Consider the following 25385-nt stretch of genomic DNA (forward strand, 5'->3'; position numbering starts at 1 on the left):
TCAAGTTGAACGATGTGACAACCATTTGATACCATGATTAGTCAGCTCTGTTTGGCCTTTGAGTTGAGAACAGGAAGTTTCGTTATTTCTGAATGTTTAGGAGGTTCGAATACTTTGAATGGTAGAAGCGCAATGCGAATTGAATAGTAAATGTTATTTGCAAGCTGTTATAAATTAGAGCCATTGTTTCCCCGGTACATGGCTGTAAGTGTCTTGCGTCTGGGAATACATTCTTCCGCCACTTAAAGGTGCACTGAAGAGGAATCTGAACTCGTCTTTTTGCCGCAGGAACTCGATCTACACGTTCCTAGCATTCTTAGAAACTGCGACTTATTGCCCTGTGTGGCCGATTTCCCTAATTAAATCGAATTAACGCCCGGCTCCCACCTTCATTTTTGAATTCTTCCTCCTACGGTGGGCTGAGTCGACCAACGCGGGGAGTGCCTTTCAGCCAGCTCCGTGAAGGCTTTGCTCTCGCTTCATTTTGTTTTTTAGGTTTTTGCGAATAAATAATTTCATTTGCAGATAATATAACTGCAAAAGCAGAAATAAAAATACACGCGGACTATTTGCTTCTACGGACTACTACATATTACTCCGCCGATGGCAGAGCGGCAAGCCGCCACGGAACTGGGTGAAAGGCACTCCCCGCGTTGGTCGACTCCGCCCATCGTACGAGGAAGAATTAAAAAAAAAAAGGCGGGAGCCGGGCGTTAATTCGATTTAATTAGGGAAACTGGCCACACAGGGCAATAAATCGAAGTTTCTAAGAATGCTCGGAACGTGTAGATCGAGTTCCCACGGCAAAAATACGAGTTCAGATTCCTCTTCAGTGCACCTTTAATCTCAGTCGAGTTCCGTATGCTCACTCAGTGACCATTGCAGCGTGTAGGAGCTGTCAGATGCCTTTGAGGGCCTTCTAAGTGTTGTCCGCCTTGACATGAGCACAGGATGCTTGCTAATCATAAATCATTTCTCAACCTCAAGACTCTCACAAAGGATTGCCATGTTTCTGTTGCAGCCCCTCCACATGGTTCGAGAGTGTCATCAAGGTTGGCATCCACAGCAAAGCACCGCACCATCCCATCGACGTTAAATCCTTTGCGCAGCATGTAAATAAATATAAGTTTCACAGAAAAACACTCATGAAAAAAAAAAAAGAAAGAAAGGTTGAAAGAAAGAAAAGTTGCGTTTTTAACGTTTACTCCGGTGTTGGATGTCTTTCCTTGACTCGCACGTTTCCTGTGTGGCAGTTGCCGTTTGGTGGCTGGTCCCCAAAAAGCGGTTAGGCACAAATGGAATATCCCCAGTTGTATTTTGAAAATTGTGCATTGTGGTTTCCACGTATACACACTTTCATTTGTAATTAGGTACAGTTTAGAAAGGCTGGGATATAAGAGATTTATGTGGGTTGGAAATGGGCAAAAATTCGGTGAATGCCGGAAATAAAATTGTGTTGGGCTAGAACAATTTGCGGTCAACAGGAGGGTCCACTGTGCACTGGAAATTTCAGGGAAGAAAACGTGTGGCTTTCTGTCCACTCTCGAAACTTCCTGGCATGACTAGCGGCACAAAGCAGATTAGCTCTGAGCTGCCATGTTCGTTGGGAGTGACAGGCTAGGCTTGAGTCTGCTCAAGTAATGTTGACACACACTCCTTTCTCAAATGCCCATCTTGTCTGCTCTCTCCACATTGTGCAATCAAGAAGCACCCCCTACAGGCATCAATTAGTATATATTATGAGGAAGAATTGAACCAGCCTTCGTATCTGCTGTCACTAATGTTTAGTATGAAGCTGCAAAACTTGTTCCACTGCAAAAAAAAAAAAAAAAGCAGTGCATTTGCCTATACCGTGGACTCCCTTCAAGATGAAGGGACCAGAAAGTTCGTTTGTCTCATAAAAAAAGTGCCCCCCCGCCCCCCTCCCACATGCAATGTGTGTAATGAAAACACACAGAATGACCTTGCAGTGAGTGGGTAATTGCAAATGGAACTTGTATAGCACTATGCATGAAGCGAGCTAAACACTGAGGGCATGAAATAAGTCTCATTATCGTACTTGAAAACTGCACTGGTCTATTTTCACACTCTCTTTTTCGCTCTCTTCTGCAGACTTATTTGTTGCTCTCCTGGTGGTCTGTAAGGTGCCCAGCTGTGCATCTGTCTTTGTATTGCTACTTTTGCAGTGTAGCCGTTATGAACTGCATCTGTGCCTTTCTGTCAGCTGCAGACAGCGCCCATGCAGTTCCAACATTAGCCCTCTTATCTCTACATCACGATAACACTTATCTCGACGCCCATCTGTTGAAAATGCAGCCCCGGATTTTTAAGCCCAAAGTCTCCAAGCAGGTCTACAGCGTGTCTACGCACCTTTTAGTCTGCTGGTGGCAAGCGTGGCTCAAGGGGGGTGCGCAATGCCGAAATCTGCCACCTCTGAGCCATGCAAGTGCAGACCTAAAGAATTTTAAAGAAATTTTAAAGAATGTTACAGAAATTTGTAAACCCATATAGGCGTATTCATGCTTAGAGTGCAGGAGCAAAGGTGCCCGGCCATTCCCGCATCGGCAAGAAAGCTTCCTGCTGACTAACTTCACCACTCAACGGCGCGGTGTCGCACAGAAGCTGTCTTGTTGGGGGTGCGCAATTGCTTGCATGGAAACTCTTCATATATTTTTTCCTAATAAATGTGAATGGTGCGAGGGAACGAACACGGGAAGACAGGCACTCTTTCTGTCTTCCTGTGTTCGTTCCCTTGCGCCATTCACATTTATTATGAACCAACTAGCTCAACAGCACCGTGCAGATGCCCGTGAGTGCCGTTGCACAGGGTTGCCAGAGTTCGCAGTCACTGCAAAAAGTAGTCGAGTTCGTCTTGATGAGATAGTACTGTAGTGCCACTGTGCAGAACATGGCCTGGACAGCAGTCTCCAATGCCGTAATGTGATACGAGAAGGAAGCATAGGAGGTATAGGGGTAAACCTTCAATCTTCCACACCCCTGCTGATTACAGCTGTCATTGAAAGCACTGTCCCTGTCACATGCGGCAGTTTTTGCAAAATGTAATAACAGGTATACATGTTTAGGGGCATCTTTAACGAGTGGAACCTTTTCAAAACGCTTGTTAATGTGGTATATTTGGGGCAGCAGTTTTTCTGGAAGCAAAAAGTAACTGCAAGAGGGGCGAGCGGCACTCCAGAAATATAAATCCCACTGGATTTTCAGCTGTGTAAGCTATTTCCTCAGGCCAGCACAACTTTATGTGGAAGTGTGGCCTTTAGAATCTCGGAAATTAGCCATCATCCTTTCTTGAACAACAACTGCAATGAGCTGCAACAACTACTGCAATGGTATGGTGCAACCTGGGGTTCTTTGACGTGCACTGACATCGCACAGTACACGGGCCTCTAGAACGTTGCCTCCATTGAAATTCAGCCACGGCGGCCGGCATCGAACCTGCATTGTTTGGGTCAGCAACCGAGCGCTGTAACCACTCAGCCACCGCGGCGGGGCCGGTGCTTAACAGGTCACACATCTGGTACCTGCTATAAAAAACGCTACCAAGATAAATGGGATTGTGTTCTAGTTGCAAAAATTTCTCAATCCAAGTGACAAGAGCCGACAAGATTGTTGCAAAAATAGGACTATATTTTCTTGCCGAGTTGTATCCATTTCAGTTCATGAGTAGCTCCATATCTGTATAAAGAGATGGGACAAATCCTGAGCCCACACGTTCACTGTTTAAAGAGCGGCACTGGAAGGTTGGCCTGGTGCTCTATCGGGGGCACATGATGCTGCGTCCCCCGTCGATGGCCAGGGTCTGTCCCGTGATGAAGGAGGCATCGCTCGAGGCCAGGAAGCCGATGGCACGGGCCACCTCGTCCGCAGTCCCCACACGGCCCATGGCATGGGTGGTCTTGCAGTGCTCCAGGAACTGCACACACCACAAAGCGTTACATTTTAAGAACACGTGAAGTGATAAAAACAGTAGTTATAACACAAGTCGTAACACAAAGAGAAGAAAAAGAGGAAAAACAAAAATAATCAACACATTTCCATCACAGCGGATGAGTTCTTGGAATCTTTTTTATGTCTGTTTCTGTAGCGATGTCTGATGGCAAACTATTCCATTCAATGATAGTACGAGGAGTGAATGAGTTGACATAAGACGATGAATGACACTAAGTGTTTAACTTTGAAAGAATGATCATGTGGTGGCAAGATGACGTGAGGTGATTGAAACAAATCAAACAAGGGATGGATGGTGATAAAGTTTATCGCCATGTGATAAGTATTCCAGTTCAGCACGTTTTTTCAATGCTGAGACGCTTGTGAAAGGTGAGTAGTCTGAAAATATGAAATGAACAGCACGGCCCTGCAAGGATTCAATATTAGTGATAACATAAGCTTAATAAGGGTCCCAAATGGCAGTGGTGTATTCGATTTTAGGCCGCATTATAGAGTGGTACAGGCCAGTTTTTTTTTTTTTTGACGGGCATAGGGGCATCTTTGAGGTTACGTTTGAGGAGACTATGAGAACGCAGACGCTCGGGCGAAATCAATATGGTGACGGCACATTAAGTCAAAGTGAAGGTGCACCACAAGGTACTTAAATATGGTGACGGCACATTAAGTCAAAGTGAAGGTGCACCACAAGGTACTTATAGGTTGTCGTTATTTCTACAGTATGTCATTAAGGATGCAATTAAGTGGTTGGAATACGTGCTGAGCAACGAGTGAAAGGCATGTTTTGTTTTAGAAACATTTAGGGTCATTAACCAGGATGAGCATCATGAGCTGACTGCAGGCAGATAGATCGTTCATACAGATTAGAAAAGCAAGGGACCAAGTATGCTTCCTTGGGATACACCGGATGGGACATGAGCAGAAGAAAAGAAGAAGCAACTCTCAAAGCCTATTTAAAGTTGGACAAGGGGGAGAAGCCAAGGCTTGGAGCTGATCCCTGCAAATGCGAGGGAAAGGGTAAGCCAAAGGCAGTGCCTGTCCAGATAGGCTATCCTTGACTCCCCATTGGCACCAGTTCACTGAGAGGGCCAAGAAATTTTTGCATACAAACTTGCTCCGCTATGTCTGCCATGCTAGAAGGTGTGCTTACAAAGTGACCCCGTAACGAAGAACTAAACTAGCCACCCTGTATACGCAATGCCTTATCACCTCGAGCGTATTACAAGCTTGGAAGAATGCTAACATATTATTTCATAAGAAAGGAGACGTCAAGGACCTGAAAAATTGCACACTGATCAGCCAGCCGTCCAATGCCTACAAGGTACTTACTAAGGTAATCGCTAATAGAGTCGGGACAACCTTAGACTTCAATCAACCTAATGATCAGGCAGGCTTTCGTAAAGGATACCCAACAATAGACCATAATCACGCTATTAATCGGGTGATAGAGAAATGCGCAGAATATAACCAGCCCCTATATACATATAGCCTTGATTGATTACGAGAAAGCATTTGACTCACTGGAAATCTCAGCAGACATGCAGGCACTGCGGAATCGGGTAGAACAGTCTTGTGTAAAAATATGGCAAGATATCTAAAAACGACTGTAGAGCTACCATAGTCCTCCATAAAGTCAGCAATAAAATTACAACAAGGAAGGGTGTCAGGCAGGCAGGCACGATCTCGCCAATGCTATTCACCATTTGTTTACAGGAGTTATTCTGGGGCCTGGATTGGGAACAGTTGGGGATAAGAGTTAATGGAGAATACCTGAGTAATCTGCAATTTGCTGATGACACTGCCTTCCTAAGTCACTCAGGAGATTAACTGCAAAGCATGATCAATGAGTTAGACTGGCAGAGCAGAAAGGTTGGTCTTAAAATTAACATGCAGAAAAAAAAAAAGTAATATTCAACAGTCTCGCAAGGGAACAGCAGTTCGCAATTAGTAGCGAGGTGCTGGAAGTAGTAAGAGAATATGCCTACTTAGGGCAGGTTGTCACAGCTGATGCGGATCATGAGAGGGAAATAACTAGAAGAATAAGAATGGGGTGGAGCGCATACGGCAGGTTCTCTCAGATCATGAATGGCAGTATACCAGTATCCCTCAAGAGCAAAGTATACAACAGCTGCATCCTACCGGTACTCACCTATGGGGCAGAAACGTGGAGGCTAACAATGAGGGTTCAGCTGAAGTTAAGGACAACGCAGCGAGCTATGGAAAGAAAAATGATAGGTGTAACGCTAAGAGACCGGAAGCGGGCGGAGTGCGTGAGGGAACAAACGCGGGTTAATATCCTAGTCAAAATCAAGAGGAAGAAGTGGGCTTGGGCAGGGCATGTAAGGCGAAGGCAAGATAAGCGCTGGTCCTTAATTAAGGGTAACGGAGTGGATTCTAAGAGAAGGCAAGCGTAGCAGGGGACGGCAGAAAGTTAGGTGGGCGGATGAGATTAAGAAGTTTGCGGGGATACAGTGGCCTCAACTGACAAAGGACAGGGTTAATTGGGGAGACATGGGGGAGGCCTTTGCACTGCAGTGGGCACAGTCAGACTGGTTATGATGATAATGAATGAAGAACTTGTGCATGCATGCTCAGTTGGAGTGCAGTCAACTTTCTGCGTCCACTCACCTCTGCATACTGGGCGTCCGACATGCCACCTCGCTTGTGCACTTCCGTGACAATGACACCAGGGCTGCAAAGTAAAAAAAACGGAGGGGAGAACATGATCCAGCTCCAGCCTGCCATTTGGAACAGAACTCGGATGTGGTGGCAGAACAGAGGCAATCATACGCACTTGACCGCATTCACCCGCACGCCATCAGTGGCCAGCTCTGCAACAGGAGGCAAGAAAAACACGAAGAATAAGTCCAGCTGGCTATAAGGACAAGTGGGGCAAGCTCTGTCTCCACGTGAAGTGAAAATAAGCAGTACTGGTTATTTCACAGACCTGTGAGATGAAGAAAAAAGAGGCAAGTTTGTTCTTACAGGTAAGGATTTTGCCTTCATGAAAAAAACAAACAAACATCCCCTACAAGATTAGCCAACCCGCGATGTCCCGATGTGGTCCCGATGTCAGTTAATGATCCCCAGGTGGTGCTACATTGCAGCACCTCTTTTTTTCTTTCACTCCTACCTACTTCCCTTCCCCTATCACAGTGCGCTTGAGGTGTCTACCAAGAAATGAGACAGTTACTGCGCTATTTCAAAAAACAACTTTTCTTTTTTTTATGCGGAGCACGTACCTATCTAGCACAGTTGGCCCGCACTAAAGCAACTTGCTCGCCAACAGCCAGAGGTCAGAGCGCCCGGTCATGTGAGTTGGCACCAACTGTGCACCATACCAAAGTTCCTTATGCAGCGGCCAAATGGCCACATCAAGATGATGCGAGCGGAAGTTGGAGACGAGCAAGGAGCGAGTTTCATGCGCTTTCTGGGAAACCATTTTGGCAGTCATACAGTCGCAAACAATGATCGAAAGCTGAGCACCATAAGTCTGAACCAGGCGACTTGACAGTTACACAGTGTAATTCGGCAATGGCTTGCAGAGAAAACTATTAGCACGTAGCAGTAGATGCAAAAGTAAAAACGGGCACATTGTTTGTTTAATAACTCTGCCTCATGAGACACAACACGAATGTGTCCAAACAACCGAATGTGCTTACTAGCCAGCACTGAGTGGATCTTTTGTAGCTGCCTAAACAAACTAACAAAAGACAGGCAATTTTCCCGACCTCATTTACCAAAATTTGGCACAAACTTAATGGCATTTATTTTCATTTATCTTTCACAAAAGTGTGTCATCTTTCCCCTTATTTTTTTTTGAAAACCTCTGCTGTTTAGGTATTCTGAGCACTACCATCGCCTCATCCCTTGTGTTTCACAAAGACAACAACAGGCAGCAGCCACCATCCAGTGGGAAATGAAGAAGTCCACAGTCCGCAAAGCTCCCACGCAATGGTCCGAGCAATTCAAGCACATGCCCTCTTGCATTTTACGGCTACTAGTTTCTTGCAGGTAATGTTCACAGAAAACTAGCTGCAGTCCTACAAAGCAACAGCCACATCCACTGTGTCACGATAAGTAGGTGCATAGTGTTCAAAATGTTTTGTTAAATGCTTTCGAATAGTACAAGTTCCATGGGTCCATCAAAAAGTTTCAGGAGTTAGAGCCCATTTTGTGTTCCATACACTTAATGTGGTTTGCGGCGCCCTCTCTGTTCCGAGTAATACAACACAGCAACAAAGGTACACTATGCCATCATTACATGTGACAACCATCAACTGTTTAATGCATGCCTGCACAGAGTTTACCAACAGATAGATCACTAAGGACTGCAACTTTTCTTTTTGGTTTGGTTTATGGGGGTCTAATGTCCTGATTAACGTTCCAAAGCGACTCAGGCTATGAGGGGCGCCACAGTACAGGGGTTCTGAAATTTCAACCACACACTGACATCACAAAGTACATGGGCCTCTAGAATTTCGCCTCCATCGAAATTCGGGTGCCGCGGCTGGGATCGAACCCACGTCTTTCGAGTCAACAGCCCAGCGCCATAACCATTGAGCCACCATGGCGGCTTGCAACTTATCTTTTTGAAAATGACGATACAGTCAAACCTCGCTATAACGAACATGGATGTTACAAATTATTGGCTATATTGAACTATTCCTAAATATTTTTAACAAACACTTACATTTCGTAACTTACATACTGAAAACGGTTTGCCGCAAAACGTATATATCAAACTGCAGAGACCCTAACTGTTACCGCGTGGATGTCAGGCGGCAAGCTTTTTCTCCCTACGCAGGTTACTAGTTTACAAGAGTTGATGTGCAGGCTAGTTGGTGAATCATGTTTATGCACAGCGCAAGGGACCACGATGAGAAAGAAGAGGACAGACAGTGCTGACTACCACCATCTGCCACGCATCAAGCCATGCATATATTCATGTACAGGGTCCGTCAAAAGTTCCAAGGCCACAGGGTTTGCTTTTGAGCAGCATAGTCGGGCTGTTGAGATACCCTCGAAGCTCAAAATATCTGTAGAGAATAGAAGAAGGATCGCTCTACCATCTGAGAACCTCGATAGCTCTATCCGAATCTTAAGTCCCAGGATATACCGATGAACAGTGGATCATGTGGCCTGGGAACTTTTGACGGACCCTGTACATTTCTGCAAATAAATCAGTTGTCAGTCAGCGCTTTGTCCTCGTCACTTTGTGCTGTGCATAAACAGAGTGGTGGTGCGGCAAGCACTTACACGACGGTTCACACTCTATGTTGCATTTGCCAACAGCGACACAGAAGATATAGTGGCGAGAACAGCTGGCAGCAGCAAGGCAGTCGGCACCCGTTTGCACCTCTTGCACCCGTCGACAGAGCCCCGGAACCAGCGACATGGTCGGTTGTTGTAGCTTTCCACCCTCCGTTCACACCGACTGTCACAGAGTGGAGATGGTAAGAATGGCGATAGCTTGCACCCTGGCATACAACATTTTACCCAGCAGAGCTGTAACGCGACGAAGCTACCCTAGTTGGCGTCTTGCCATCGCCATGCACTGTGTGGGGAAGCCAACCTAAATGGCATTTGCTGCTCGGTTTTTTGCAACCTCCGTAATTGCCGTGAATGGCTTCGAAACGGCGCTAAATCTACAGAACGGTCTTTCCCAGTTACCATTGTTTTGTATCTTTTGTAACTATTTTCGCTTATCTTATGCAAGTTTCTGACAAATATATATATATATATATATATATATATACATATATATATATTCACAGTGATGAGGTTTCACTGTACAAAATCTAGCACAAAATGTGTGCACTTGTTCCATCTGCCCTCAGCCATTTGCACCTGCTTGAGATGCGCAGCACGTGCAGTGCAATGCTGATCAGTGCTTCCTCCCCCCTTTGTCGCCACTCACCGAGGGCAGCAGTGCGGGTCAGCTGATCCAGGCCCGCCTTGCTCACATTGTAGGCCACCACGTTGGGAAACTGCACAGCGAAACAAGGAGCGGTTTTTTTCACAGCCAACGCTCCGTCTGCCTCCCTCCCAGACTCTGCGCACATCTTCTACAGCACATTGTCAGGACCACCATTGTTGCACAGGAGCACCCCGTTCAAAGGGATCTATGTACTTAGTAGCAAAAACACTGTTCCCCCAGGCTGCAAAACATACAACCAAGCACAACACCGCGGAGCACAAAGTTGAAGAGTGATGGGAAGGCGCACACTCCCGTGGTGCACCTTTCTGTGCCTTCCTGTTTTTTTCGACTTTTCGCTCCACAGAGTCACGCTTGAAAGAATGCCAAAGCCCGGCAAAACATGCTGTCAACCAGAAACAGTTGGCAATGTAGCAACATCCACCCACTGCTCACAGCCAGAGTGGCATGCTGTCTTGCTCATCATTCCTGCGGATAAGACTGCATCAGGCATGCAAGAACAACAGAGGCCAAGATGACCCACACAGCACATGCTTGCACCTGTACCCTGCAGCGTTGGCGCTTCTTCACATTGCTCCTTCATTAATGGGTGACTGACACTGGTGCAGTCAGCACACGCGCTTTGTCTCAATATGGTGAGGACACGGTGTACCAGGTGCTGGCTCTGGCAACATCATCGTTTTGGTCTACTTTATCAGCTTGTAGCACCAGGCTCATAGAAATGCACTAAGACAGGCCTTCAAAATGCAACACGGGATGCTGCCGGGCACAACAACATGGTGCTGGTGTTCTCTTGTACCAAACAGCGAACAGCAACACAACTAGTGTTCATAAATTTTTGCCAGGAGCCCCTTTACAACTACAGCGCAGTGTGGATTGCAAACCCAAAGTTTTTATTTGCTTGCCTCAAGAAGAAAAAGGGAACTGGTGAAAAAAGCCGCAGCTTGATCACTTTGCCTCTTCAGGTAGCTCCAATATTAAATGGTGGGGGGGGGGGGGGGGGGGGGGGGCAGATAGGGAAATAATTTGTGTTCTATGTAACTCTGCAAGTATGAGCAACAGGAACACATTTCCAGCATTCTAAACCATCATCAGCCTGACCACTCCCACTGCAGGGCAGAGGCCTTTCCCATAATCTCTCTAATTAGCACTGTCCTATGCCAGTTGCGGCCACCCTATCCCCGCAAATTTCTTAATTTCATTCACCCACCTAACTTTCTACGCTCCCTGTCCCTTGGAATCCAGTCTGTTACCCTTAAGGACCATTGGTTACCTTGTCTCCGCATTATGTGCCCATGAGACATCAACTTCAGAGCTCAGTAACAAAAGGATTTGTCCCTGTGTGCAAATCGACTCTTCCCTTTCATATTGGAGGTGCCTACACACTACTATATAGGCGGTCATCATGACTCACATGCAGTCAAAATCCAAACACAACGTGAGAAAATATGTACAACCCCAGAACCGTAATTACATAACCATGCCAAGCATTTTCAACCCATCCACACCACATAAAGAAACAGCATCTCAACTGCATGCAGTGAATTCATGTTGGCACACTTTCAATACCTCTGACAGAAACTGAACGGAATTAACTTACAGCTCGCAGTCCAGTGACACTCGAAACGTTGACAATGGTTCCTGGAAAGAACAATGCAAAAGATAATTCTGGCCTCATCAGCTGTAAAGCATTTCCTGCAGCACTGATTAATGCATAACTGAATGACAGCTGCACTGGCTAGTGCCACTAGCATGGAGGGCACCCAGCTGCCTTGCGGTACTACCCAAAAAATACCTCCGCATTTCAAACTGTAAACAATTCGCTATGCTTGGAAAGCTATGTGCCTTTGCATCAGCCTAAAAAAGTCTTATCACGACACAGAACGAGCAACAGAAGTGAATGCAGCTCTCTACCACAGTAACAGGTGGAACAGTTTAAAAAACAGAAAGTAGTAGTTTTAGCCTATTGATGGAACAAATTCCACAGAAAAGCCTTTCTATCTGCTGAAACAAACACACGTGAAGAAGGTCTACTGTGCATCTGCCCGCATCTGCCACAGCTGCCTATGTGCCATAAAAATACGTCACCACCATTTCCAGTGAAGCTCTTGCTGCTTAAAGGGATACTGAGGCGGTTTTTGAATCAGCTAACCTTCTAGGGTTTTGAAGTAGTGTCATTGCTGATCGCGTATGTGAAATTATTTTTTCGATTTTGGCTACAACAGTGGCGCAATCACCAATTAAAAACGCGATGTTTAAATTTCCCGCGCCCCGCGCGAACGCAGGAGAGGGGAACAGCGGAGAGGGAAACCTCGTCCATGTCGGCCAACGTGACGTCATGTTGAGGAGCCGGGGATGCTTCGGCGCACCCGAGCGCGCTTTCAGCGGGCGTTGTTTCTTGTGCTGCATGCATTGTTCCTCGTACTGCGTGCGTTGTGACATACAAACGTGTCAGCCGACCTTGAGAATCAGATTCAACAGGTACTACTCTGCGTTCGTGTCCACGAACAACTACGGCCGCGACTGTGTCGTCTTCCACTGTTTTCCGCAAGATCACAATCTCGCAGCGCAACCGCTCGCTGCTGTGACAAAGAATTCAAGCCGACTAAAGCAAGCTTACTCTGCTCGAAACACTTTCGTAAGAGCGGCTACAGGCAGAGCTTGTCCTAGTGTGATCTCTGGAGATTTCTATCGAAAAGGCGCGGCTGAACCATGACACAGTTCCATCGATTTCCTCGCGCATAAGGCGTGTCACTATTCCGAAGAAGCGCCTCTTTTAAAAGTAGAAACATGCTCACTTAGCCCCTGAAGAAACCTTATAGAGGCTTAAGCATGTGTTGCCCTCCTCAGCTTAGGTGCGGTCAGACCACCTGAGACGTGCTCAGCAAGGCTCGGTTAGGGATTTTATACTCGGTTCGACGTCTCCAAGCAAGCAAGCAAGCAAGCAGAGCAAAGCACAATAAAGCAAAGCAAGCAAGCATCGAAGCTCTTCATATGCGGCATCTCGTTTAATCCTAGCTAAGCAATTAAAATGAAAGCGTTCGACGTTGATTTCGGATGCAGATTTATGAGAGAAATGAATGCCAACCGAGTTTTTGCAAAAAAACACCGCAACCTTACTCGGTTTCTTCATCAAGTTGTGGCAGCGGGCGAGTTCCAGCTAGCTTGTCTTTTAAACACACATATAGTTGGCAACTACTTCACTGAACTTAACTGCAAATCTAGGAAGGGCGAACGTTTCCGAGGCAGCGATTAATATTTTCTGGCATCTGCTGAACGCGCCAGGAGTGAAGCGTATTTGAACGCGTATTTGGCTTGGTTTCCAGCGCACCATGATTGCGTCACTATCTTGTGGTCACATGCCTCGCAGTGCTTGGCCACTGCGCTTCGCTAATTTTGACACCAACTTTGTGCTCCTTCATCGTTTCCTTGAAATACTTTCTTGCCCCAGCCTGCAACGCCTGGTACTGAGAACAGGATTTTTTGTACACAGTGCTTTGGGCCTTTTCTTTAGGATGACGCTCTTCCGGGCGAGCCAGGAGGCGTCCGGCGGTGGTAATTGACTTGAGTATTGTTCGCACCCCTTCCTTTCCGAGAATACGAGCCGAGGTTGTGCTGGCACCTTTTACGTAAGGTCTGCATCGCGTCTTTGACACTGGCGTATGCTTGTGCTAGGCACAGAATTTTTTGCTTGTGTCTTTTTTGGTTTCAGGCGATACGTGGAATGAGCAAACTGTAGTAACCTTTTCTTCGGAGGTCAGTAAAAAAAAATAGTCGCCATATTCGCTTTTACAATGACACGGAAAGCCGCGATCTGCCCTCAACGCAGCGCCGGATCCGCATCGGCAGCTTCTCCAGTCCTCAAAGTGACGTCACGGCCTCTCTTGACCAATCACAGGCGGCGGCGCGCCGCGCGGTGTGCCCCGCGGCACAGTCCGCATATTTCGGCTAAAAAAGGCAATTCGCTCTTGTTTTTCCTTATTTGGATGCGATATTCCAGTATACAGCATGAAAAACTATAGGATGCCGCTGCCAGCCCGATTTTCAGAAAAAGTGCTTCAGTCTCCCTTTAACGCAAGCACTGATACCATTTGAAGCCCAACAGTCACTTCCGTTGTGTGTCCATAACTGCTGGCTTCTACAGTTACAATTTACAGTTCTTAAGGTTCTTTTAGAGTTCAGTGTTTTGATTTTTTCACCTAATTTCATAATCTTCCTTGCTACTGCATTTCTTCTACAGTGTTAGTATGAAAGTCTTCTTTCGGTGGTGTGTGTGTGTGTATGCGTGTGTGTCTGTGTGAAGTCCCCACTTCCCAGTGCCCCCAGCAGATGGAGACACCTTCCAGGCACCCTCTGGACTTGGAGGGTGCCTCCTCCGAAGTGGGTGCACCACCCCTGGGTACCGACTGGTAAAAATGTATGTCCCAGACCTAGACACTGTCACCCACCCGCTCACCTTCACCCGCAACAAGCCCATGCAGGAGCAGAATGAAGAAGCGACAGCAAAATCAAAAGCATAAATGTAATGGGAAGGCGACCAACGTGGAAGTGAAATGTACAGTCGTACACACACTTGTCTAGGGCGCTTGAACCGCAAGCTCTGCTCTGCATTTATGACAAACGTCACTGCCTGGTGGGCGCGATACAACTTTTAAAGACAGCAAGAGTTAAGTACGTTTCATGGGAATGTGCACACCCAAAGACGTCAGGTTTCGAGCGAGCCCCAGGCCACTCGTTAAAGACAAAGAATGTACTCTGCAGTGCGCCGGTTCAGCGCTCTAGGCAGGTGTGTTGATGACTGCACAACCAAAACTGCTAACACATATACCTCAAATTGTAAGATTGCCTGTGCGTTTGAAAAATTTTTTTTTTGCAGACCGATGCCCCTTCCTTATTTTGCCATTGCTTATAATCATTAGATTGCTGCCACACTGTAATTTATTATACCTACCATCAAAAGCCCCATTACTGTCTACTCCAAGACCAGTACCTCCGTACTGTCACAGCTATAACTGCTGCTGAGTAAATTTTTGCCTGCTTCTTGCATCCTAACTGTAGCAGGCCAACTAATCCCAGAATGCATCTAGCAACACGCATGCCGTACTAAACTAACCCCCCCCCCCCCCCCCCCCCCCCCTCCCCTCACACCGTGAAATGGGTGCAGATGGACAGGTTTCGGAACATGCACATACCTTTAGTCTTCTTCAGGTGAGGGATGACCAGCTGCATGACATGGAAGACGCTGCGCAGGTTCACATTCATAATCTCATCATAGACCGCGAGTGGCGTGTTCTCCGTAGTGCCGTTCTTCAGGATGCCCGCACTGTTTACCTGCAGTTCAGACATCCGAGCACATTTGGGCTCAATGCGCACACACAAAAGAGAACTACTCTTGCAAATGTTACCATACTAATAAAAGCAAGATAAAGGAACACTGTTCAGAGACTTCTGCAGAGGTGAGGAAACATGCCAGACAAATAAGTTTTTTTTTTTTAAATGAGCCAAGTCCACCAAGTCAAAACGAAAATAAAACACCACCTAAGTTTTTATCTGCAGCACTGCACTGGAAACAGTTCAATGATATGCTTTAAAATGTATAGTTTTTTAAAAGAAAGATCCAGGGGCAAACTTACAAGTGAAGCTTAAAGGTGCACTGAAGAGGAAACTGAACTCATCTTTTTGCCGCGGGAACTCGATCTACACGTTCCCAACATTCTTAGAAACTGTGATTTATTGCCCTATGAGGCCGATTTCCCTAATTTAAAGCAGATTAACATCCAACTCCCGGCTTTTTTTTTTAATTCCCTGCATATGGTGGGAGGAGTCGACCAACACATGGAATGCCCTTCAGGCAGTCACGTGGCGACTTTGCTTTCGCTTTTATTTTGTTTCTTTTAGCTTTCCATGAATAAATAGGTCTAGTCAGAGACTACATAGCTACAAATTAGGCCCACGGAAATAAAAATACGTGGGCACTCTTCACTTTTGCCACTCACTACGTATCACTCTGCAGATGGCAGAGCGGCAAGCCGCCACAGGACTGGCTGAAAGGTTGGTCAACTCCTCCCACCGTTTGCGGGGAATGAAAAAAAAGGTTGGGAGCCTGACGTTAATGCAATTTAAATTAGGGAAATCGGCTGCACAGGGCAATAATTCGAAGTTTCTAAGAACGCTCGGAATGTATAGATCGAGTTCCAGCGGTAAAAATACGAGTTCAGATTCCTCTTCAGTGCACCTTTAACTTCACTTTGGCCAATTTCGAAAAAAAAAAAATTACAAGTAAGTATGCAAGCTCTTGGCATGCCATTAGCAAAAGCAGCTCAAGAGTAATGGCCAGGAAGACTCACGAGGATGTCGATCTTGCCGAAGTGCTTCAGAGTCTGCTCCACTATGGCAGCGACATCGGCTTCCTTGCAGACGTCCCCCACTGTGACCAGGACCTAAGGTGAAAGACTTATCTTGCAACATCAAGCTGAGCCCAGTGGTCAGGCTCAACAGCTGGCACATCCCCCTATCACACACCCCTGTCACACACTCCTGTCACACACCCCTGTCACACACCCCTGTCACACACCCCTGTCACACACCCCTGTCACACACCCCTGTCAGACTTATCTTGCAACATCAAGCTGAGCCCAGTGGTCAGGCTCAACAGCTGGCACATCCCCCTATCACACACCCCTGTCACACACCCCTGTCACACACCCCTGTCACACACCCCTACCACACACCCCTATAACACACCCCTATAACACACCCCTATAACACACCCCTACCACACACCCCTACCACACACCCCTATAACACACCCCAACACACCCCTATAACACACCCCTGTCACACACCCCTGTCACACACCCCTGTCAGACTTACCTTGCAACATCAAGCTGAGCCCAGTGGTCAGGCTCAACAGCTGGCACATCCCCCTATCACATCCCCCTATCACATCCCCCTATCACACACCCCTGTCACACACCCCTGTCACACACCCCTGTCACACACCCCTACCACACACCCCTATAACACACCCCTATAACACACCCCTATAACACACCCCTATAACACACCCCTACCACACACCCCTACCACACACCCCTATAACACACCCCTATAACACACCCCTATAACACACCCCTATAACACACCCCTATAACACACCCCTGTCACACACCCCTGTCACACACCCCTGTCACACACCCCTGTCAGACTTATCTTGCAACATCAAGCTGAGCCCAGTGGTCAGGCTCAACAGCTGGCACATCCCCCTATCACATCCCCCTATCACATCCCCCTATCACACACCCCTGTCACACACCCCTGTCACACACCCCTGTCACACACCCCTACCACACACCCCTACCACACACCCCTATAACACACCCCTATAACACACCCCTATAACACACCCCTATAACACACCCCTCTCAGTGGCTATGGTGCTCGGCTGCTGGCCCGAAAGACGCGGGTTCGATCCCGGCTGCGGCGGTTGAATTTCTTTGGAGGAGAAATTCTAGAGGCCCGTGTACTGTGCGATGTCAGTGCACGTTAAAGAACCCCAGGTGGTCGAAATTTCCGGAGCCCTCCACTACGGCGTCTCTCATAGCCTTAGTCGCTTTGGGACGTTAAACCCCATAAACCAACCATAACACACCCCTATAACACACTCCTCTGTTTTACAGCTGCTTTCCTACAGTGATGCTAACTCATTTTGGGCCACCGAATTTTCTATCCAAATGCTGCACCAGTAGCTGAGTGGCACAGTCTCGCTAGCCTAGGAACCCTGCACTGACCCCACAGGGGGCGCTACTAAGTGGTGTCCTATAATTTGTTAGAGGCACTGCGAGGGACAGTGGCCAGCTGGTGGAGACATCAGCTCTGCCCAGCAGCCACAGATGATCTGATCATGGCGTATCATGGCGTATATAACCTTTAAAGGGCAACTGCATAAGTTTTAGAAATCGAAGAGCTTAAAAGGGTCGAATGTGTGAAACTTCCAGGGAAAGTATACAAAGTCCTTTTGGTCTACCATTTAAAATGATGACGTAATCACCAATTAAAATTGTAATGGCCTTCAAACTTCTCCGCAGTGCACAATGCTCAGTGAGGGACGCACGATGACGTCATCAAAGGTATCGGTACATTTCCAACAGAAACACCTGCTTTGAAGGAAAAGAACTAACGCCGCCAAAGGCAAAGCCCGCCGAATGTTGTTTGGCAGCGTCCTACGAGTCAGGGCAGGGCGTGGCTGACGGCAGCAGTAATTTGAAAATCATACCTTCCGTGACGCCACACTGAACTTCCGCGCACTTCTGCGATGTGCTTTGAGGAGAAAATTCAATCGTCGATTACGTGGCTATTTTAAGTGGTAGTTCAAAAAAACTTGGCATGCTTCACCTACAGCCTATATAGATTTGAATCCTTGAGTATCGCGAAATTCTCAAAAGTGGCGCACTTGCCCTTCAAACGCCACCCACCTTGTCTTGGGGGACGCCCTTGGCACAGCATTGGGCGGCCACCTTGTCCAGGGCATCCTTCCGACGGCCAGACAGTGCCAGCCAGCTGCCCAGGGAGGCCAGGTGCAGAGCAGTCGCCTCCCCGATGCCCGACGAAGCACCTGTGCAACCAGCACGAACCCTCACGGTGTCACACCTAAAGGGGCTCTCACCTAAAGGGATTACCCATTGAAAGGGTTCAAAGCTACAAATATTTAAGAGTAACTCTTGATGAGAATCTACACTGGGCACCTCATATAGACAACTTATGCAAAAAGTTAACCTCTGGGTGCTATGCACTAATTAAAGCACAAAAACATTTCGACAAGAACACACTACGAATGATATATTTAAGCGTTTTCCATAACCATTTAATATACTGTATTGAGTCCTGGGGTTTCACCTTCACATCTTACTTAGCAAAAGTTAGCACGCTCCAGAAAAGGGCTGTCAGAATAATATCATCCGCACCGAGAGCAATACCATCCAAACCTCTTTTTGATGAATTAAACATAATGCCCTTCACCAATGTACGTGAGTACAAAACGGCCATTTTAGTCCACCAGATAATTAGCATGAACTCTCCACATCCTTCTTCCATATTCATCTCTCCCAAACGTGACACTAGGCAGGCACAGCACAATAATTTTAATTTACCCATAGCTCACAACATATACGGGCGGCGCTCAATATCTTTTATCGGGGCTAAAATATGGAATACCGTGCCGTGTTACATGAAATACACGTCCAACTTTGTTTCTAAACTAAAACGCCACTACTTTAACAAGCAATCTGATGCACCAAGCTAAACACGTGTTGTTGTTCATAGCAATGCTCCATATAGTGATTGTTTAACTCTGACAATGTTTGCAATGGATCCATCACTAGCCATAGCGGCTAAGGATCTAGATGACTACACAGCAATTTCTGTATCAATTTTTGCGTGAATAAACGTTCTGATTCTGATAAAGGTGAGGTATTCCTGGGATGATGAAGGATGCTGCTCCAGCAAGAATTTTTTAAAGAAGCCGCGTTATCTGTAGTCAAAATTTGCATTCCAGTGCTTTCACGTCTTTCCCTCCCCTTTCCCTCCACTTTTTGCACACTGGAAGGTAAGCACTCCTCCACTGCGGGAATTCATCGGGAGACGGAGCTTCCTGACCTGCCGTAGCGACACTGCTGACTGGCCACAGCCATGGTAGTTGCATAACTCCTTAGAGAATCTAACCAGTAGTCATCTCTGAACTGCACAGCAGCATGCGACGGAGGAGAGTGCGAACATGAAGAAATCGCCGGAAAGGACTCCCCAGCTTTCGTGCGCGATTGCGGGTTCTCTGCTGCGTGTAGAAGTGTATTATTTGGCTCAGGTGTTCACGAAGGGAGAATGTAGGCATCGAGCGAGTTTATGCACTCTCAAAAGAAGGTGTTTCAGAGCCTTTAAGGACACAGTGCAAAATGCGTTTGGGAAGCAACAGCAAGAAAATGTTCAACAGTTCCATGAAGCAAAATGCACGCGTCCTATCATCTGCGAGCACTGAATGCTCAGCCCTTCCAGGGCGTGATGATGAAGACAATAGCAGTGAAGATTTATCCATGATGCAGAAGCAGCTGCTGATCAAGCAATGTGCTTAATCTTTTAGTTGGTACCTTTCTTTTTTTTTCTAACTTTCAAAACATTGCTTCAATTTGTGAACCTCTCAGAGTTCTAGCAATTTCCTTTTAACAAGATCTTTCACCCAGCAATCATAAGCGCAACACAACACAGAGCTGTTACGCAGCCAAGCCAAATTCAAGGACTGCACTTAAGACAGGACTTCCTGAAAGTTGCAGAGCAATTATAGTACACAACGTCAGAGTGCTAAAACTTATGCTTTGCACTCAAACTCTACAATGACAAGCAATTCAGCTTAGCCACAAATCTTTGATGATTTTCGAATTCACTTCACATGGTAGCCAATCTACGAGCAGGAACAATCAACCACAACAGCTTCCGACTGCTGGCACTCGATACAGCACGCAGCCCCTGGCATACTACTGCACTTCCTGTCACGTGCGTCACTTACGCTGCCTCTAAACAACACATATTAGCACAGACCCTTAAAAGACTGCAGCCACTACAGATGAGCATGTTATGTATTTATGAGCAGCCATTTTGCTGACGGGAGCAATTAAAAAATTGGCAACTTGCCACCTGCTTGGTTCATAGACAATGTGATGGTGGCCATGCCAGCAGTCGGGATAATAGCTGCACCTGGAAGTTTCATACTGCTGCAGGAACTGAACAACACACGGTGCATGCACCTGTGCGGGCTGACTGCTACTTGCATTGAGTCAGAGCTACTTTGCACTGAGGTGTGCTTCAAGATGAATGGCAGTGTACAGGTACAAGCATATATAGGAAGAGGAACACTCAGTAGAGACTCGGTTAAGTATAGCAAAGTTATTTTTGTGCCAAGTTGAAAACGTACTTATCAGGCTCGTTTGTCGCTACTGAGAAACTTCGAAAAGAAGAAAAACACAGGCATACATTGGGCGGTAATTAATAATTTGTTTTTGCTAGGCATTCCCATTCGTACTGCCTATGCCCTTTTTACTTTCCAAGTTTGCCTGAGAAGTGCGAACATTCCATTAGAGGACACAGCATTAAATACTGTCAGGACATGCGCAAGTCAGTATGCTTTGTTCCCCAAACCCAGAGTTGTGAGCAAAAAGGAGGCTGGCTACTGGCACAAAAAAAAAAAACACTGGAATGAATTGGATTTCCAACTGGAACAGTTCAGTTTCCAATTGGTTCCAATTGGAATGGTGCTCCAGTTGGACTGTCCAATTGGACCAGTTTGGTTTCCAATTGGTGAGCCCAATTGGTCTTCTTGCCCTTCCACCCAATTCATCTGCTCAACTGCACCCGATGTATCCAATGAATGCTTGCGTACTTGATAAACAAGGCAGAAATAATATGGTTTTTATAATAAGAGCGGTCAGCAGCTTAACCTAGCTACTAAACTGTATTCATCATCTGCACCACCACTGCAGTCGAAATTAAATTAAATAACTGCCCTAAGTGGGCAAGCGCCACTGGTCCCAGCATGAGAGCCTCATAAACGGGGTGTATAAGTTGAAGCAGAAGTGCGTTCTCTGGATGTACATATTGATCTAATATATGCTACTATAGTGTCTGAATGTGTAGTGTTTCTTGTGTGCGATGTATGTGTGTCTGTTGGCCTTGATTTCCATAAAAGCATGTTAATTTCAGTTCCGTAGAAAAATGTTCACTGGCACCAGGCACAGTGTCTCCCTGCAGTCCTCACAAATCAGTTTTGCCTTTGCATGTGTTACGTTGTAGAAACATTTCTCACACTGTGTGTTTTACGAAACTCAATTTTGAGTTACATTTTGTGAACATTTTCTCGGTGAAATATCTGCCTGGCCATTAGTGGGTCCAATTGGAACCAATTGGAATGTCCAACTGGAACCAGTTGGAATGTCCAATTGGTTCCAATGTTTTTTTTTTTTTTTGACTGGGACATGAACATGCTGGCATAATACTCAGATCACTTGAACAATACTGGCCCAATAATGGACATGACGAATGAAAAATGTATATGTCAGTGCAGGCTCTGCCAAAAGTATATATAGCTGTTTTTCTAATGCGCATCCCTGTCGCCATGCAGGAGCGAAGATATATGTGGTTGACCCGGCTGGCTCGTTCATTGTGCAGTTAAAAAAAAATTAAGAAGTAGGAACAAGCAGAACTAACGGCGCGACAATACACTGAAATCAGCGACCGTGATAAGTCGCCTGGCTTATGCGCGCCGAACAGCAATGCACCGCGGTCGTCTGATTGATGATGATGATGTCCTCGGGCTGAATGGCACATACCCACGGCGGGGGATTGGCCAGGGTGCATAGGGGATACAAACGCACTCATGTACAGGGAATGGAGTACATTTAAATCTAAAATTTTGGGACGCAGAGCTAGAATTTGTACAAAACAAAAAATACGGAGAAAGAAAAATTGTGAATTCACATTCTAGCAGAGGAATCTACCAGATGAAATTATATAATCATGAATAGAATCGAACACTGGTTTCAGGGCATATCCCTTGGGCATATCCCTTGGCAAGAATTGGGATAGATAGAGGAAGCCCAAGCCGAGCGAGGGGCATCTCCAAGTAAATTCTACGGAGAGCAGCGAGCCGCCGGCAGGAGAGGAAAAAATGTTCTATAGACTCAATTTCGCCACAAGACTCACAAAGGTTGGATATCGAAAGCCCCGATCGGCATAAATAAAGATTTAGCCGCGGTATCCTGCAGCGCAAAAGGGTCATGGACACCTCACATTGCCTCAAACTGCACATCCGCACACTCCAAGGAAATGCCAGGTGTTGAAAATCCGCTGCAGCGAGGAGAGGCTCATGGCTCAAGGTGTGGAAACGCTGGAATCGCTGAAAGCGTGCTAGAGTCAAGTAAACAGTATTTGGGACGAAAGGGACAATAGGACCATCAAGGGCAGACTTTGCTAAAAAATCAGCCCTCTCATTAGAAACAATGCCACAGTGCCCAGGGACCCAGTGAAAGCGAACTTCTGAAACATGTGGAGGAATAAAAAATTGAAGGGAATGGCTCATAAGAGTATCACTTGAGGTTTCGAGCGCTACCAAAATAGAAAGGTTGTCTGAGAGTATAATAACCCGAGTGATACTGCAGGGAATCCTTATTAAGGCCAACTCAATGGCCAGAAACTCAGCTACAAAAATAGGGGTATAGTCAGGGGCCCGAAATGAGTAGCTCCAATCAAGAGCCCTTGAGTAAATACCAATAGCAGCCTTTTCATTTTGCTGGGAGGCATCTGTATAGACGGCAATATGGTTAGGAAAATTGTCTAGGTACTCCTCTATGAGCCCATTTAACATATTGGCAAGCAGGTTCTTAGCATTCCTTGGGAGGGTGTTGTCAGAGAAGACTGCCGTGTCAGCCTGCCTGTGGTTGACTAGTACTAAAGATCTCATTGATACAGAAATATTTGACAGCAGGGAGTTAGTGAACACCACCTGAGGGAGCTTATACCGAGGCCAGGGAGTACCAAAGAAGAGAGTTGGGTTCGTTGTAAATATAGGGTTAGCCAATCCAGGAACAGGCTCCAAAGACCTTAAAAATGTCAGAACAGTGATAAGCTCAAACCGGGAATTGAGATCAGGTATTCGCGCCTCCAAGTACAACACAGCATTAGCTACTGCTTTAGGCAGACCTAAGCAAAGGCGCAGAGCGCGTCGCTCCATAACAAACAGGGGTTCACGCTTGTACTTTGGGCACACAGAAAATAGAACGGAGCTGAATTCAAGGATGTCTTATAAAGAAGTAGTAGAGTGTCTCGTCGCATACCGAATTTTTTGTTGCTGATCCTCACCAACCGGCCGAGGGCACGCTCACCCTTAAGCGCAATGCTTCTAATGTGTGGCCGCCAGTCTAAATGCGGGTCATATATTATACCCAAGTATTTTGTTGAATCAATTTGCGGGATGAGGATAGAGTGATACAACAGAGATGTAAAGAGGGGTTGCTTGTGGGAAAACAAGGACGGCACACTTGTTGACATTTAAAGTTAACTTTATACTGTCTAGCCAAACTTCCAGAGCATTTAAATACTCTTGCAGTAATTGGTACAGGATATGAATGTCTTTGGCAGAAGCGAAAAAAGCAATATCATCCGCATACACAAACTTTGACGGCTGGGTGAATAGGGATATCACGCATTAGTATGTTAAACAATAACGGTGAAAGAACGGACACAGGACACAGTTACATTAAAATATTTTCACAAAAAGGAAGAAAAAGGTGTTCTTTCACTCCCTCCTTTTACATTACGGCGCGGTTCAGGTGTCCACCGAGATTATGAGAAAGATACTGAGCCATTTCCTTTGCTAAAAAACAAATTTACCAAGAAAAAAGCTGTTCTGGCCTTTCCGGCAAACTTTTTTTTTTTTTCGGAACGCCTACGAGGAAACATGTGCGATGGCAAACACGAGGTGGGTGATCGATGCTTTGGTGCCAGAAATCGCTAAAGTATTTCTCTCCTAGCTGTTATCAAAAACAAGCCGGGGGCGGGGAACGCAGTCGAAACTCCTGCAGCGCATGCCATTGCAGTCATTCATACCACGTTTTGTGTCGCAACTGCTGCTCTTGTTGACGGCAACAGCTGACCGCTCACGCTAGTTTTCGTTGTCTTTTAATGTTGGCCATCGCGCCACCACACGAATACACATATGCAGCAAAGCGCGATATCAAGCCCACATGCTGAGCTACTCAGCAGCAGTTCGTTCACGTCGCGGATATACACTACGCGGACACAGGACGTAACAAGAAACAGATAAAAATATGCGTCTACAAACTAGCTAGGTGTGGGATGCCGAATCCGAGTACCTGTAATGAGTGCGACTTTGCCGTCCAACCTTGCCATGCTGCCGTCGAAGAGCCCGGACGCTTGACGACTGGCGATTGTATGAACTGGGAGTTCGATAACGGCACCGGTGGTCGGGCACTGGCCTCAGGAAGCTCGGTTAGCAACTGTCCCCGTAGTTACGTTACACGCCGACAACCTCTCCTACTGCTACTGCTCCCAGTTGTTGAAAGCGAAAGCATGTGGAGTGAAAGTTTCTGGTTTCTGGGTCTAAAAAACTGAGCCTTAAATTTGAACAAGAAAGAAATAAGCTCATAGTTTAATAAAAGTGTAAATAAACTACAGTAAAATCGGCAATACCACAGGGATCGTGAGAAAAACAAAACAAAATGCTCTTTGAAATACAATAGCGCTCACTATCCACAACATATTCCATTTGTTGTGCATTTTTAAATTGATTATAATTAATTAAAACGCCTTTTGCAAGGCTGTGGGTTGTTTCGCGCTGGTTGCGCGTAGATAAATTGGTAAATTGGTCGCAACAACCACAGAGTTTTTCAAAAACGTCGACTTTGTTTCTGCCGATCAAGCGCTT

At 46.3% G+C, this 25385-nt stretch overlaps 2 protein-coding genes across 3 annotated transcripts in view; one reads left to right on the plus strand and one right to left on the minus strand.

Moving 5' to 3' along the window:
* Window positions 1-1204, plus strand: part of Nab2 (Nuclear polyadenosine RNA-binding 2) — a 63787-nt gene extending 62583 nt beyond the window's left edge. The window contains exon 21 of the mRNA XM_089572892.1: window positions 1022-1204. The gene's annotated coding sequence lies outside the window, so the exon portion shown is untranslated. The remainder of the gene's footprint in view (window positions 1-1021) is intronic.
* A 2420-nt stretch (window positions 1205-3624) lies between these two features.
* On the minus strand, window positions 3625-25055 carry LOC149361987 (uncharacterized). 2 transcript variants are annotated; one of them, XM_089572894.1, is made up of 9 exons: window positions 24814-25047; window positions 18376-18515; window positions 16249-16341; window positions 15094-15232; window positions 11502-11542; window positions 9884-9953; window positions 6758-6794; window positions 6592-6655; window positions 3625-3931 (listed from the first exon to the last, which is right to left on the minus strand). In XM_089572894.1, the coding sequence occupies exons 1-9, from the start codon at window positions 24848-24850 to the stop codon at window positions 3773-3775; spliced, it is 780 nt and encodes a 259-aa protein (XP_089429020.1). In that variant the 5' UTR covers window positions 24851-25047; the 3' UTR covers window positions 3625-3772. The 2 variants fall into 2 exon arrangements, with proteins under 2 accessions (XP_089429020.1, XP_089429021.1); XM_089572895.1 differs by lacking the exon at window positions 3625-3931 and adding an exon at window positions 9223-9400 and having other exon boundaries at window positions 24814-25055.
* Window positions 25056-25385: the final 330 nt, after the last annotated feature.

This window comes from Amblyomma mixtum, chromosome 2, assembly GCF_055824585.1.
Source record: "Amblyomma mixtum isolate Tamu chromosome 2, ASM5582458v1, whole genome shotgun sequence".
NCBI lineage: Eukaryota > Metazoa > Arthropoda > Arachnida > Ixodida > Ixodidae > Amblyomma > Amblyomma mixtum.